Source organism: Telopea speciosissima, chromosome 10 (genome assembly GCF_018873765.1).
Source record: "Telopea speciosissima isolate NSW1024214 ecotype Mountain lineage chromosome 10, Tspe_v1, whole genome shotgun sequence".
NCBI classification, from domain to species: Eukaryota; Viridiplantae; Streptophyta; class Magnoliopsida; order Proteales; family Proteaceae; genus Telopea; species Telopea speciosissima.
The window spans coordinates 8,307,644-8,323,404 of NC_057925.1; the positions used below are offsets into that span (position 1 = coordinate 8,307,644).

The 15,761-nt window shown below is 39.4% G+C and overlaps 1 protein-coding gene across 2 annotated transcripts in view; it reads right to left on the minus strand.

Moving 5' to 3' along the window:
- LOC122642077 (protein SEMI-ROLLED LEAF 2-like) overlaps positions 1 to 15,761 on the minus strand; it is a 109,344-nt gene that overhangs the window by 25,429 nt on the left and 68,154 nt on the right. For both annotated transcript variants that reach the window (XM_043835492.1, XM_043835493.1), the window contains exon 14: positions 13,291 to 13,364. In XM_043835492.1, coding sequence (XP_043691427.1) covers positions 13,291 to 13,364 — 74 coding nt within the window. The remainder of the gene's footprint in view (positions 1 to 13,290; positions 13,365 to 15,761) is intronic.

Here is a 15,761-nt window from a genome sequence, read left to right on the forward strand (position 1 = left end):
ACCTACCGGATTCAGAGTCTGTGACCCCTGCGGTCGTCCGGTCCCTATGAATTTCTGCATCTGGTCCTCTTCTGTTGGTTGTGTTTGTCCCAAATTATTGGGGTTTTGTTTCTGGTTTTTAACCGTATGACTCTACTAACCTTTTGCACTCTTAACCTAGGACAGAATCTACTTTCTTGTGGGGAATACTTAGGAGTTGGATCCCTTTAAGCTTGGATAAACATCCAACTCAAGGTAAGGGAATTTGACCTTATTTTGAGAGTGTATATTCCTTATATTTGTTTATGCCTGTTGCAATTGTTCATTCATCATAATAAAAGTATAATCATGTAAATTTTATAGCTTTTCTTATTGGGTTAGATGAATGCATGTTGTAGGGTTTCATTTCATATTGCATATGCATATTATTACTGTGATTTATGAATAAAGTGTTTGAGAAATATGCTGGAACTGATTTTACTTTACTATCTACTGATGAATCATATGACATCTATGTTAGAACTACATATGGTTAGGCAATCATAAACCCAATGCGACGACCCTTGCCAACAGGGGTAAGGTATTGGATAACCCGTGGTAGGTCTGAAGGGTACCTCCGGAATGTCATTCACTGTCCTAGGTCCTAAGAGTATTACCAGAATGGGAACAAATATTAGGGTTATCATTGAGGGTCCACTGGGGTCTGATGTGTAATTCCGAAACTGGCGGGTTTTCACCGTAGTAGAGTGGTATTCTCGGGTGGCCGATGTATTGTGTACGTTTCCGGGACTGAGAATATCATACCTACTACAGTAGCATTTAAACCTCATGAGACCTAGATCTGTTGCTAGCTGCATGCTTAGCTTTAAGACATGCATCATGGACTATTTGCATCTGTTTGCATGTTTTCCCTTGCTGGGCTCAATGGAGCTCATCCCTCGGTATACCTCTATTTTAGATATGGCAGCTAGCGTGATGTTGATTGATGTGGAGCAGGATGGGCATAAAGATGTACGCGATGATGATAGCTGTACTTTATTGGCTACTGCTTGAAGTGCTAGGTGATGGGTTATGTTTCAATCAACATATGAGATTTCCTTTTATGTATATTATGCCTGTATATATAAAAGGTTGTAGAGCTTAAATCAACAATATGCATAAGTAAATACTTATGTTATCATTTAGTATCCTGTTACTTATGTTTATAATAGTATTTCGATCTTCCACTGCATTATCTAATTTCCTTATTCATCATTATGATTTTTAGCTGTGAGGTAGGCCACTGAACTGAGATCCTGGTGGTTTTGGGAATGTTTGGGGACATTCAGTCACATAACCCGGGTTAGTGTTGGGTGGGGTGTGATGACAAGGTATCAGAGCGAAATTCTCTGAACCTCCCTCACAGTTAGCAGCATCTCAGGTTTACTGATCCATAAATAAACCTCTTTTAGGATTAAAAGCTTTAAAGGAAATAAAAGACATTAGGTAATAGAGACAGACTAGAACGCTGCTTAGAGCAGTGATAAAGCCGATAAAAGTAATAAGTTATTTACAACTATTAATCTACATAATTAATGCGACGAAATTACAACTGTAATTACAAAGAGAACGGAAAATATAGGAACTTAACTTAAACATAAATTTAAAAGTTCTAAGGTAAATAAGAAAAGTTGCATCATGGTTTCATTGGCATGGTGCTGGTGGTGCTACTGGTGCTAAAGAGGTAGAAGGTCGCGGCAGTGGAAGCACACGTCTTGACATAACAAATTTCAACAACCTACATGCGCTCATCCATACAAGACACCGTACTCGATAGATCGTTTAACTCTTGTTTATTTCTCTGAAACCTTACTCAAGCATATGCTTACTAGTCTACCCCATCCATTTCCTCTCCTTGAAGTAGATGCTCCAACTGAGGTAGAAGGTCCAACAAGGTCAATAGGAATGGTAGGCTGCACCTCAGTCTCCTCCTCACCTTGTGAACTGCTGTCCTTATTGCTTCTTCCTTGGTTTCCCACAGACACCTCATTAACAACAGGTACAACCCCCGGAGGTCTGTTTAGGGCTACTAAGTAATACTCATCATCAGAGGCAACAACACTTCTCATCCTCATCCTGGGAACAGTGGTTCGGCCAATGGGAACATCATTCAATCCCTTGGCTTCCTCCCTATCAAACTCAACATCAAAGTAAGAAAATACAGCAGACAATAACATACCATAAGGCAACTTCCCATCCTCAGGGTAGTCTACATGGAAGGGTCATCGTTCTCATAAGAACATAGGTGATGCAGATTTATCACCAAATTGGGCTTCTTTTATTAGGAATAAGTCTCGGATTGGGTTATATACGTGTTGGGCCTTTGATCCCATGGGTTTTCTATGTAATAGGCCACTTTAATGGGCCTCAAATATGGATACATAAGTTGCATACGGGATTAGCCCTATATTTAGTTTATTTTCATGTTTTTAATGTTTTAAATTGAACCGCTCCAAAGTTGGTTTAAACCAGTAGTTCAATTTAAGTGATTTTATTAGTTTTTCTTTTAGTTGTTAGTTGGGCTATATTAGGACTCTATTTTGAGTCTATTTCAGTTTCCTAATCAGTTTAAGTTACCTAATAGGTTAGGGATAGGGTTAGGCCTTTCCTTTTTAGTGTCTAAGTCAATTTTTGAGTCTTCAATATAAGTTTGTAAGGGAGGCCAGCATTGGATACGAATTTGATTAATAAAAACTCAATTTTATGCTTGCTGCCTTTGTTGCTGATGTTGCTCCTTGAGAGTGTTGCATCCTTGTGGGTTTATCAAGGTAGAAGGGATTGGTGGATCTCCAATCGACTCCTTGCATCGTGAAGATCGGGAGACCCCATTGTTCATCTTCAAAGTTGCTACCATTGAAGATCTCTTCAAATCCAGTAAGTTTGAATCTGAACTTTATTTAAACCTTCTTTTTCTCACTCCTACCCTAACTAGGATTCCTCCATAACTTCAAATTTGTCCATCAGTTTCAAACCAAACTTTCAGCATACATCCCTTACATCATTATTGACGCTCGATCCAAGTTTCATCAGACCCGCACCACCCTAAACCCTAGAATCTCCTTCTCCTACCTCTATTAGGAATTGTCTCAAATAACCTTATCTTGCTGTCCAACTTATCTAACCTACTTCCATTCACTCAAACATCATAAAACCTATACCATTAGACTTTCCTATACCTGCCCATCATTACTATATAAGACAACCTTAACCTAAACCTAACTTTAACCCTAATTTGACCTAAAATTCAATTCTGCCCAAAATTGCAGAATTTCAAAACTCATCCAAACCCTAACTTTTTTATACCATAATAGCCCTCTAGACCTGCTCATTAATACCCTATAAACCCCTTTCCCAATATCCAACCCTAACCCTAGTTTTGTCCTAAATTACTAAACCCTAACACAATCGGCCAGCCTTTGTGTGTGACCCCATTACCCTGGTTCCTAGTGGGATTACTCCTACCTAGGACTACATAAATAGGGTAAGCAGATCCGATCCCTGACATAAACTCCAAGGTCAGGTAGGCAGCCAGGATTGAGATTTGTGTCCAATGTCCACCCTTGGGCACAATATTATGTTGTACTATCCTCGAACTCATTCTTGTGGTTGGAACATAATTTGTTTCCCCCATCTCTCTCTGTAATCCATCTATCAGCGTAGCAAAGACCATATCATACACATTAGAACTCTAAAAATCTCCGCTAATTGCGTTGTAGTGAATCCCTTTGACTTGGGAGGTGATTTTAAAACTCTACACCTTCATCATCTTCATTGCCTAGGTGTTCGGCTCTCAAATTTCAATAGAAAGCCCGAACTAATCTAGGGTAGCATAGAAGGTTTGGGCGGGATATAGAATACCATCCAAAGTATTTAAATCTGGGGCGGATCCGAAAAGTGCCCAACTATATAGAATTAAATACTCGGCCATGTCCAATTTTATTGTTCTAACATCGTGGCCAACTCCTCTCATTCAATTGATCGGAACCAAAACTGATCATGTTCTGATTCGGGCTTGGGAATTCCCCTTCCCCTACCACCTTGACCTCCCCCACGACCTCGAGCTACAACCATACCAATAGAAAAGCTACAAAAGAAAACAAGAAGAAATTTTATAAAAAAAAAAAATGTATATATGTATATACACAAATGTATGTACATGCATATGCTAAGAGGGAAGAATAGGAATCACATGACTAAGGAAAACTGATAAGGGTCAGATTGATTAAATGCTACCTAAGAAGAGAGGATGGATGGTTATTAGATAAGAATTTATACTAGGAAATAAGTCATTTAGAATAGACTTGGAGTTTTTACTCATTTCATCATTGATAAAAGGAATGGAAACCTAACCATTTTCATGTAAAGAAGATCTAAAAGTCTGAGATGTTAGGAGTGCCTTAAGTTTCAAAATAGGCAAGAAATTAGCTAAGAAGGCTCATTAGGACATTTTCAAATAACACCTGGCATGCACAGGCTTGAGTATTATTTGAATGGTAGACTTATAGGTAAAAAATATAAAAAAATTAAAAAAAAAAAGAGAAGAAGGACATGGTTCTTTAGTAAAAGAATGCAAACATCAAGAGAAAAGAAAAGATAACCTTAGGAAGAATGAACCCCCTTGTGTATCTGTGAAGCTTAATGTTGATGGTGCCTGCAGAGGAAACCCCGGGTTAGGAGGGGGTGGGGGTGTTGTAAGAAACACGAGGGGAGAAGTGTTGGCAGCCTTCTCCAACTTCTATGGTAACTGCACGAACTCGATTGCTGAGTTGAGAGCTCTGAGGGATGGATTACCCCTTTGCCAGGCTTTAGGCTTCAGTGATGTGGTGGTTAGCTCGGACTCTGCTAATACAGTTAGAATGATCAACCAGAACAGGTGTAATTTGTGGCAGGGTTGGTACTGGTTCCAGGAGATCATGTCTTTGGTTTCTGAAGGCCGGGCTTCTGTGGTCTTTGCTTTCCGTGAAAGTAATAGAGCGGCTAATTGGCTAGCTAATTTAGCCTGTGACTCGGGTTCGTCTAGCACTTTCCACCAGGACGATATTCCCTCTGGTAAGCTTCAGGTGATCCTTAGGGAGGACAAGGCAGGCTTGCCGATGCTTAGGAGCTAGGATTTACTGGGCCTAATATTGTAAGGGCTTAAGTGGAGGCAAGGCTGTGAGTGTTCATTTTCAGGGGTTGGGGTAAGGCGGAATGTCCCCCCCCCCCCGGTGTATTCTTTGATTCTTTTTGAAAATTAATAAAATTCTAGAGGCGGCCCCGGGTCCCAGGTAATATTCGGGTTAAAAAAAAAAGGAAGAATGACCAACTAAAGTTTAACATATAGCATTGTACAAAACCTAGATTAGATGAATGGCAGTGTTGATATTTTTGGAAGAATAGGAGTTTAGGGCACATACCTTGTGATTTGATGCTTAGATGATGCAATGGTAGGGACCCCAAGAGTGTTAGAAAGTCCTTAGGTGAGTCCTTGAGAAAGTTTGAGAGTGTAGAGAGAAGGAGCCAAGATTTGAAATGTTTAAAATGACTCAGGTGTGGCCTTTAAAAAAGCCACTGTAGAACCCTGTGGTTGACCGTAGCCCCCCAGGTGTCCATCCGGTCCTCTGAATCCGGTGGGTCAAAACTGTAGGGGTGTTTGTGTAATTTTCTGTTTTGACATTTTTTGGGTTTTGTGGGGTCTTCTGTGAGTGTGGGGCCCACACTATATATATAAAATAAAAATAAAAATAATGCATACTAACCCAAATTCCTTCTCTTAGGATTCAAAATGACAATGCGACACGTCATCGCAACTCTTTGATGAGTTGGCAATTGCCAAGCGTTACAATGGACTACACTTTGAGGCAAATCAAAGAGTATAACAACAATGATAAAGTAATAGTTTTACCAAATTCTTGTAAAAATCAACTTCATGTCCTCATAGGTTACTTTATTTTCATTCCTCGATCACTCTAATCTTGGGAGGTACATGAACCAACGTAGGAGAGGAATATTTGAACTTAATACAATCTTTTGAAATTTTCAGGTATCTCGTACTATTATATATATACGAATCTACTTAAATAAATACACGTCCAAATTTTTCTGAAATGTCTCAAGGAGAAAACTCTATATTTAACTGTGATCATTCATACCATCAATTAATTTGAATTTTTATGCGGCGATATGTTATCGAATGATAAATTCTCCATGTCATTTTAGTGATTATATATTTGAATCCTCTCAGGGAGAATCATAGTTAGGACAAGATCCTCTTACTATTGCTCTCACCTTCCTCCTCCAAAACAACGGTTCAACCTCCTCGTAACCCTCACCCTCCTACAAACACGCCATCACGTGCAAATGTGGCCTCTACTTCCGGACCTATCCTGATTCAACCTCGATGCAGTCAAGGGAGCAGAATGTAATTCCACTTACCCGATCGTCATGATCCATAATTCCACCTCAGCCACTGAGCCGAATTTTCGTTGTTAAAAAAAAAAAAAAAGATTGTGACTGAAACTGAAAGATTTGTCAATACTTTACTCAACAATAGATATGAGTGGGGTAATGGATCCCCGAATGTCCCCTCTGTTATTGAGAGTGAACAGTAGAGATTCCATCAATATTCTAATTCATTCTAAAGATGAGTTAGGCATTGAAGAATCAGAAGTGGCAATCAACAAAGAAGAAGCTAAATAGAGCTAAGTATAGCACGGACCCAGATCACATAACATATACACATTGTAATACAATACTTGATCATGATTCCGTCCCCTGGTATCTTTTGTGTTCTGTTAGTGTTTGCATTTCCTCAGCAATGGTTAAGCTAAGATAACTTGTTCCTATTGCAAACCTTGACATCACTCTGCAATCCCTTTTAGTCCAATGTTCGATAGTCAAATTTGTTGAATAACCTCCAATTCAACAATGAAACCATTTAGTTAACCTATTATCTTCTTTAACATCTAAATATCAGATCAATTAAGGAACATACATACTTTTGCCTCAATAGTCAGGTACCCACTTTAGTTCCCCAACTCTACTTTCAGCATCTAATTGAACTTAAAATCCATTCAATCCAATCATATAATTAGTCACTAGCATAACCTTTTCTTTTAAAATTTAAACTAATCATTTTATTCGAAATTGAAACTTTAATTATGCTAACCTAGAAATATAGTTTCTAATAGTAGAAATTCTAGGTTCCTTCTTCAAATTTTCAATTATACATATATATATATATATATATATATATATATATATATATATATATATCTTTACAATTTTAAAATATCCTATACTTGTATACCACGTCATTAAAATATAACCTCAAGGTACCTCATACCCTAAGTAAACTACTTAAATCAAACTAAACCATTTTAAAACTGCCAAGACCAGACTGAAGATAATCTTAACCCAGCTGTTAACAAACAGTCCACCTTACTAGAAAGAAGAGAAAGGAGAGGAAACTTGGAGAACTTGGCTCTTGGAGAGAGAAGCTTTGGGAAAGGACCAAATCGGTTGGGTGCTACCATCTTCTCCATCTCATATCTTAGTAGGCCATCAAACCCATTCTGATCTGCCCATTTTCTCTCTTTCTTCTTGGTTTCAGCTGAGTTTATAACTCATCTCAGCCTAAGCTTAGGAGTTTAAGCAAATGGTTGTAAAGACCTTAAACCCAACATGCATTTGGGTTGATTTGACCCCACTACTATGTTTTTCACTCCCTTCAAGCCTTTTTGTGGTTTTGGAACCGTGTATGTCAAGATCCATGAAATTGGGTCTCAAAACCAGGCTCTGCAATATCTACCGGATTCAGAGTCTGTAACCCCTGCGGTCGTCTGGTCCCTATGAATTTCTGCATCCGGTCCTCTTCTGCTGGTTATGTTTGTCCCAAATTGTTGGGGCTTTGTTTCTTATTTTTAACCCTGACTCTACTAACCTTTTGTACTATTCACCTAGGACAAAATCTACTTTCTTGTGGGGAATACTTAGGAGTTGGATCACTGTAAGCTTGGATAAACATCCTACTCAAGGTAAGGGAATTTGACCTTATTTTGAGAGTGTTTATTCCTTATATTTGTTTATGCCTGTTGCAATTGTTCATTCATCATAATAGAAGTATAATCATGTAAATTTTATAGCTTTCCTTTTTGCATTAGATAAATGCATGTTGTAGGGTTTCATTTCATCTTGCATATGCATATTATTACTGTGATCTATGAATAAAGTGTTTGAGAAATATGCTGGAACTGATTTTACTTTACTATCTACTGATGAATCATATGACATCCATGTTAGAACTGCATATGGTTAGGCTATCATAAACCCAATGCTACGACCCTTGCCAACAGGGGTGAGGTATTGGATAACCCGTAGTAGGTTTGAAGGGTAATTCCGAAATGTCATTCACTGTCCTAGGTCCGAAGAGTACTACCGAAATGGGAACAAACAGTAGGGTTATCATTGAGGGTCCGTTGGGGTCTGATGTGTAATGCCGGAACTAGCGGGTCTTCACCGTAGTAGAGTGGTATTCTTGAGTGACCAATGTATTGTGTACGTTTCCCAGACTGAGAAAATCATACCTACTATAGTAACATTTAAACCTAATGAGACCTAGATCTGTTGCTAGCTGCATAGCTTTAAGACATGCATCATGGACTATTTGCATCTATTTGCATGTTTTTCCTTGCTGGGCTCAGTGGAGCTCATCCCTCGGTATATTTCTATTTTCGATATGGCAGCTGGCGTGATGTTAATGGATGTGGAGCAGGATGGGCATAAAGATGTACGTGATGATGATAGATGTACTTTATTGGCTATTGCTTGAAGTGTTGGGTGATGGGTTATGTTTTGATCAACATATGAGATTTCTTTTTATATAAGTTAACTTTTTTGTATATTATGCCTATATATATAAAAGGTTGTAGAGCTTAAATCAATAGTATGGATAAGTAAATACTTATGTTACCATTTAGTATCCTGTTACTTATGTTTATAATAGTATTTCGATTTTCCGCTGCATTCTCTGATTTCCTTATTGATCATAATGATTTTTAGCTGTGAGGTAGGCCACTGAACTAAGATCCTGGTGGTTTTGGGAATGTCTGGGGACATTCAGTCGCATAACCCGGGTTAGTGCTGGGTGGGGTGTGACATATACACACGTATATATATATATATATATATATATATATATATATATATATATATATATATATATATATATATATATATATATATATGGGAAAGAGATCGCTGCCTGGGCCTCTAGAGCTTGCACGGCTTTATACTGTTCTTAGAAAATATGATCTTATAAATAAGTAATTAACTTGCTCTCGATTTAAAGAAATGTTCTTGTTCTCTAAGAAATTTGATTGATCAAATGATTTTATTTTTACATGAGACTTTTTGTATTAGGTAGAGCAGAAAACCAGCTTTCCAACAAATCCAAGATTTCTTAAATCTGATTTATATTGAAGGAGTTATGTTCCGGTCAAACCTTATTTGGTGTGCGTGAATGCTGTCAACATCGCTCTGAATGAAAATATTGTTTTAGATATCAAAACAAATGAATATTTTACCGCACTTTTGATTTTTAGCAATGTTTTACGCTATTAAGATTTTTGGAATTTTATTCGTCTGAAAGGCCCTGTGGTTCCTTGGCATAGACTTCTCTGGTTCAAGCATCACATTCCCAGGCACTGCTTCACAGCCTGGAGAGTCTTCAACAGATGCCTCCTTACTCAAGCTTTTCTTCGCAGCCGCCAGATCTTAGTCCCTAGTGCTTGCTGCCTCTGCTAGAACAACGATGAAGACCTGAATCATCTCTTCTTTGAATGTCCTACTACAGCTACAATCTGGAAGGGTGTTCTCCTCAAATGCTGGCATGCTCGAAGACGTATTCTCCCCTTCTCTAGAGAATGGATTTGGATCGATATGACTTTTGCTGGCTCCACGATTTGTGACTCAGTCGGGAAGATGGCTTTTAGTGTTACTCTTAGCCATATTTGGATAGAGCGCAATTTGAGAAAATGGACCTCCAACTCTCGGCCTTTCCAAAAGATTTGGGATTCCATTTCCTTTGAAATTCAAGCAAAATTATCTTTTCTTCCCCACTCTTCTTGTATAGACACCCCTAGGAACAGGACCATTGTTAATTCCTGGGGTCTCTCTAATGTAACTTTGGTTGCTCCAGGTAGCGCTTAAGCTGCCTGGCTTGGCTCTCTCTCTTTGAGGCCTTTGTTTTCTCTTCTTTTCTCTCTTTTGATAATGAAATTTTATTCACCCAAAAAAAAAAAGATTTTTGGAATTTTTAGATTTGAGAAAAAAGCATTAGAAAATTGAAAATTTCACCTACCGCCAAAAATCCAGTTTTTGTTCTTGAATTGGGGGTTGACTTTTTATCCTTTTAGAATTTGATTTTTTCACTATTTTTATTGGATTCAAATAAAGGGTCGTTGGATTATATGGGCCAGAATACCCCCACGGTATTCTGGGCTTACTTTTTACCTCTTTTATGATATGTACAGCCATGTCGGCTTGGGTTAAAAAAAAAAAAAAAAAAAAAAAAAACAGCCATGTCGGCTTTGTTAGGGACAGTTCTGTCCATGTAATATTTTCTATTCATTATAAATATATGGCTTGGGGTCTACCTTAGACTATCCAATCATTCAGCTCTAGTTTTATTCTTGTTAACATGGCATTAGAGCGGATTTCGAACTAGGGTTCTTCACAGCCCCATTCTCGATCTCTCTTCTTCTTCTTTACTTCCCTTCCTTCTCTCTTCTCCCCTCTTTTGTTCTCCATTCTCCCATAGGGCAGCACTGATGAGGTGATCACTAGATCCAGTTGCTGCCCTTCATCACCTCATTCAATGACAAAAAATTCTGCTCGATAGGAACCCGCCTCCCTGCCTACGATATTTGAAGCTTCAATTTTTTATTGGGATTGATTTCATCTCCCAATAAGAAATCAATCTCCCTTATTGAAGATCAAGACCTGCAGCAGATTTTTCCAAGTTCCTATCTCCATTCCTTGAAGGTTTCCTCAAATCACTTCTTCCCAACATTAGGGTTTTCTCAAAACCCTGACAATTATTGATCTGAGGGTTTCAGGTTTCCATTGAAGCTGATTTTTGGAGGAGTGATCCAGCACCATTAGAAGACCACTGGACCCAAATTTCAGCCCCTTTTGCTGAGTTTTTGCTTGATTTCTCCCCTACATTGATCCCGTCAAATTAGGGTTTTTTTCCAAAACCCCGCAAAAGTCGATCTAGGGGATTGCCATCTCTGCTGCTGCTGATTTTTGGGACACCTATTGCTGCATATACAGAGGTCTCTCCCTCAATTTTTGGCACTTCTCTTGGAGTTTTTACTGGCTTTTGCCTCACAACAGCCCTTCTCTGCGATTTGGGCTTCTCTACTGCATTCATGGGTGACTCAGTGACTGCGACTACTACTTCTCTTGGTATTTGGTAATGGCCAAGGCAAGTCAGATTATCATACCTTTCCTCCTAATCCAATCAAACTGGATGGCACTAATTACTTGCTTTGGTCTCGGTCTGCTTCCTTTGCCATTGCCGGCTGTGGCCTTACTGGCCATATTAATGGCACCAGTGTTATGCCAACTGAGACTGGTGCTGCTCAAGACAGATGGCTTGCAAACAATGGAGTGCTCATGTCCTACCTCATTGGCTCCATGACTTCAGACCTTGCGCATGGGTTTCTTCTCCTTGATACGGCCTCTCAGATTTGGGCTGCTTGCAACGAGACTTACGAGCAACTTGGCAATGATGCCAAGGTGTATGAACTTTGGAAGAAGGCTCCACACACTACACAGGGAGAATTATCTGTATCCAAATACTATGCTCCAGGAAAAGGAATCCTTCTCTCTCCCAATGGTCATCTGAAGATTGAAGCTTATACCGATGCCGATTGGGCTGGCTCTACTGACAGAAAATCAATTTCTGGCTATTGTTCCTTTGTGGGTAGAAACCTTGTCACATAGCGCAGTAAGAAGTAGAATGTTGTGGCAAGGTCTAGTGCTGAAGCAGAGTTCCATGCAATGGCACAAGGAATCTGTGAACTTTTATGGCTTAGAGGATTGTTGTAGGATATTGATGTTGTTGTCCATCTTCCAATGATGCTTTATTGTGATAATAAAGCAGCCATTAGCATTGCTCATAACCCTGTCCAGCATGATCGTACAAAGCATGTGGAGGTTGACCGACATTTCATCAAGGAGAAGCTCCAAGCCGGCCTCATCTGTGTTCCCTGTGTGAAATCTGCTGATCAGTTAGCTGATGTGTTCACTAAGGGACTAAGTGGCAAAGTGTTTCTTCCTATCTTAGTCAAGTTGGGCATACATGACATATATACTCCAACTTGAGGGGGAGTGTTGGATTGTATGGGTCAGAATACCGTGGGGATATTCTGGACTTTTTACCTCTTTTATGATATGCACAGCCATGTCGGCTTTGTTAGGGACAGTTCTGTCCATGTAATATTTTGTATTCATTAAAAATATATGGCTTAGGGTCTGCCTTAGACTATCCAAGCATTCAGCTCTAGTTTTATTCCTGTTAACAGGGGTATTGTTAGCCATGCGGGCCACACGACCAGGTAGCATTCTTTTCCCTTTATATATATAGTTCAGAATCAGAGGTTGAGGAACGATATGACTTGTCATTAATGACTAAGGTTCTCTTTATTTATAATGTGGTTACAACCCTAAAGGGATAAAAAGGTATAAAAGGAAAAAAATAATAACAGCTTAAAGTACCGCCCTACCTATAAGTGTGGTCCGCTTGGCTCCTGCACCCAAGGTTTAAAGTCTCGTTTCGTTTTGGTGTTTCGGTCTCACCGAAATTTCCGAGATACCGAAATTTCGTCGAAATATGGTATTTTTTTCTATGAGTTTTGCTTGGCCATTTGTGGGTGTAAAATGCCGAAATAACCGAAATTTTTGAAACGAGATTACCGAAATTATCGAGATTTACGAAATGAGATGACCGAAATTTCCAAATTTTTTGAAATATTGCATTGTTCAATTTGAAATATTGCACATTGTCGTTACCTGGGGCTTAGATTCTTCTCTCTTGGGCTCTCCTAGCCAAGCTACCCAGGCCAGTGTTTGGTGCTTGTATAGTTCCTCCCCCCCCCCCCCCCCGCTTTTTTCCTCCCTCCCCTGCTTTTGGGGTTTTGGTAATGAATTTTTTATTTACCAAAAAAATTTAACAATAGTCCATACTCCATTAAGATGCTTGTGTAAATGTGATGCCATAGAAGCTTACCTCCTCCAAGAGAGATGCTCCTTAAGGAAAACGCAAGCTGGAAACTTCTAATTAAAGCCTCATGACTAGAATTCTGCAAGAGACAAGTAACATTAAACAAGCAGTAAAAAAGATATTTACATGTCAAATTGCAGTGGTATAACAGAATTGAAGGCAATGGATTACAAGGAGCAATATATTCAGTCAGCAAGTCTACATAACATCTATTATTTTTGGTGACCAATACCAATCTGTTGAAAAAAAAAAGAAGCAAAGGGATACAGACCTATACAAACACCAAAAAAGAACCTAAAGGGCCCAGGAAGTTAAAACGTTTGGTGTAGGAGTCAATATTGTAATGCCTAAGTAATGTAAAGCTAGGTTAGGGTAACCTAGCCCCAATTAACCCACAATAAATCATAGCAGTCCACCAGCAATAACCCTAGCAGCAGGGTACAAACCAGGTCAAAAAATAGGACTAGGGTTCAGATCAAACACAACTTTCAGTCACATAAAAGGAACTGTAAACATGGCCGAATGCAAGGCTGAGAATGCTCAGCAAACCCTGAAAACAGGGACTGATTTGGATGGCCAGAAACAGTAGAAACAGTAGGTCACCAAATTAGAAAGTAAAGGAATTGGGTGTAGAAACCAAACCAGTCTGTAGAAAGTCTCCAAATTCAGGTCGAGTGGAGATGAGGTTGAAGAGGGGCAGCACTCCAAATCGTAGCCAATTTTGATGGAGAGAAGTTGAGATACGAAGATAACCCCAAAAAAGAAGGTTTGGAGAAAACTTGCAAATCAGCACTGCACTTGGACTCCAAGTAGGATCGAGTGTAGGGCCTATTGAAGGGAGGCTTTGCTGCAATTTTGGTGAAGTTCTGAATGGATAGAAGGTTTGTGTTCCTGGAGGATTCCAGCCAATGGAATGGGGTAGGAGTGGGGATCGAATGGAGGGGATGAGGGTGTGAGATGAGGTTCCAAATCTCTGCAGGTTTAGATGAAGGGAAGTGGAGATTCACAGCCTTGATGTTATAGCACGAATCAAGTCTCAGGAACAGCAGCAACAGCAATAGTTCTGTATATGCTGGGGAATAGCAGCAGTCTTTGATGGATCTTCTCAGCACCTCTGTTGATCCAAGGGGAAGCAGCAGCAATTGTTGCAGTCACAAATCAGTAGCAATTGCAGACTCACAGCAGCAGTTCGACAGAGATCGAGCAGGGTAATAAAGAGGAGAAGGGGGTAGGGGGAATGGCTCTCTCTGATGCAGGGCACTTTGACCCAAGACCAAGCACAGCCGTGGGTTAAGCTGGCCAGGGTTAGTCCCTGCGATATTATTGCTGGTGGGGCCCATTAAGTTGACTCCAAAGAGCCACCAGACCTGATTTTAATTTTCTTAAAGTGCCTTTTCATATTCCAATGTGTGTTTTCATTTTAATAGGCTTAGTTAATTAGTTGATTTCTTTTTTTAGGTGCTTTAATTAGACTTTTCAGTTTTCAAGTTGGGTCTTTTAAGTTTTTTATGTAGGAGTCCAAAAGTTTGGGTAAGTAATTAATTTTACTTGGTAGTAGTTTCTAGGTAATTTAATGCTTTATTGGAGTTAGTTTCTAGGTGATTAATGCTGGAGTCCAAGAGTCATTTTTATTTTCTTTATAAACTCATGTAATCCAACAATGAAAAAAACATTTGAAGAATGAATTGAATATTGGATTTCACTGGAAATCAGCAAGTGTGTTTGACCACCTTCTCTCTCTCTTGATACTCCCATCTCTTCTTCTCTCTTCACCCAAGATCAGAATCTGATCTTGAAACCTCGTTTTTTCCCTTTATCCAATCCCTAATCTCCTTATAAACTTGATCTGATCTCTCTATTAAAGATCTGGACCTTTCCGCCTACGTCACTCTCAGCCTGGGTCTCTCACCCACAACTATCTCAGCTGTTGAAACAAGGAGGATCTCCCATAATTCGATGGCTAAATTGGCCAGAAAATTCTATTCTCAAATCTGTTCCTTCATTACAATGTGAAACCTATTAATAGCTTAGGCAAGCTTACATTAGAAAATAGAAACTTCTAATTTCTAAAATAAAAACTAATCTAAAACAGAAACTTATGAAAATAGAAACTACTAAATCCTAACTGAAATACAGGTAACTAAATTAGAACTATTAGGCTTTATAATTCAGCCAAATGCAAGGAACAAATTAGAAACTATGAGTGAAGTCTTGCTCTGAAGTCTCCCATGTCCGACCTTCCTGGGGTGGTGGCGTCGCCACCTGAGGACCCTCCTCTCCCTCTCTCCCTCTCTCCCTCTCTCCCATCTCCTCCTACCTCTCGCCACCCCTCTTCTGGTTCCCTAACTCCCGGCCTGTCTTGGCCCTCCCTTTTCAGCAACTCCAAGTCTCCTTCTGGAGATGGCCATCGTTTACATTTTGTTCCCCCCCCCCACCTTTATCGGTTCCACCAAGATTCCCCAGTACGATTCTATCC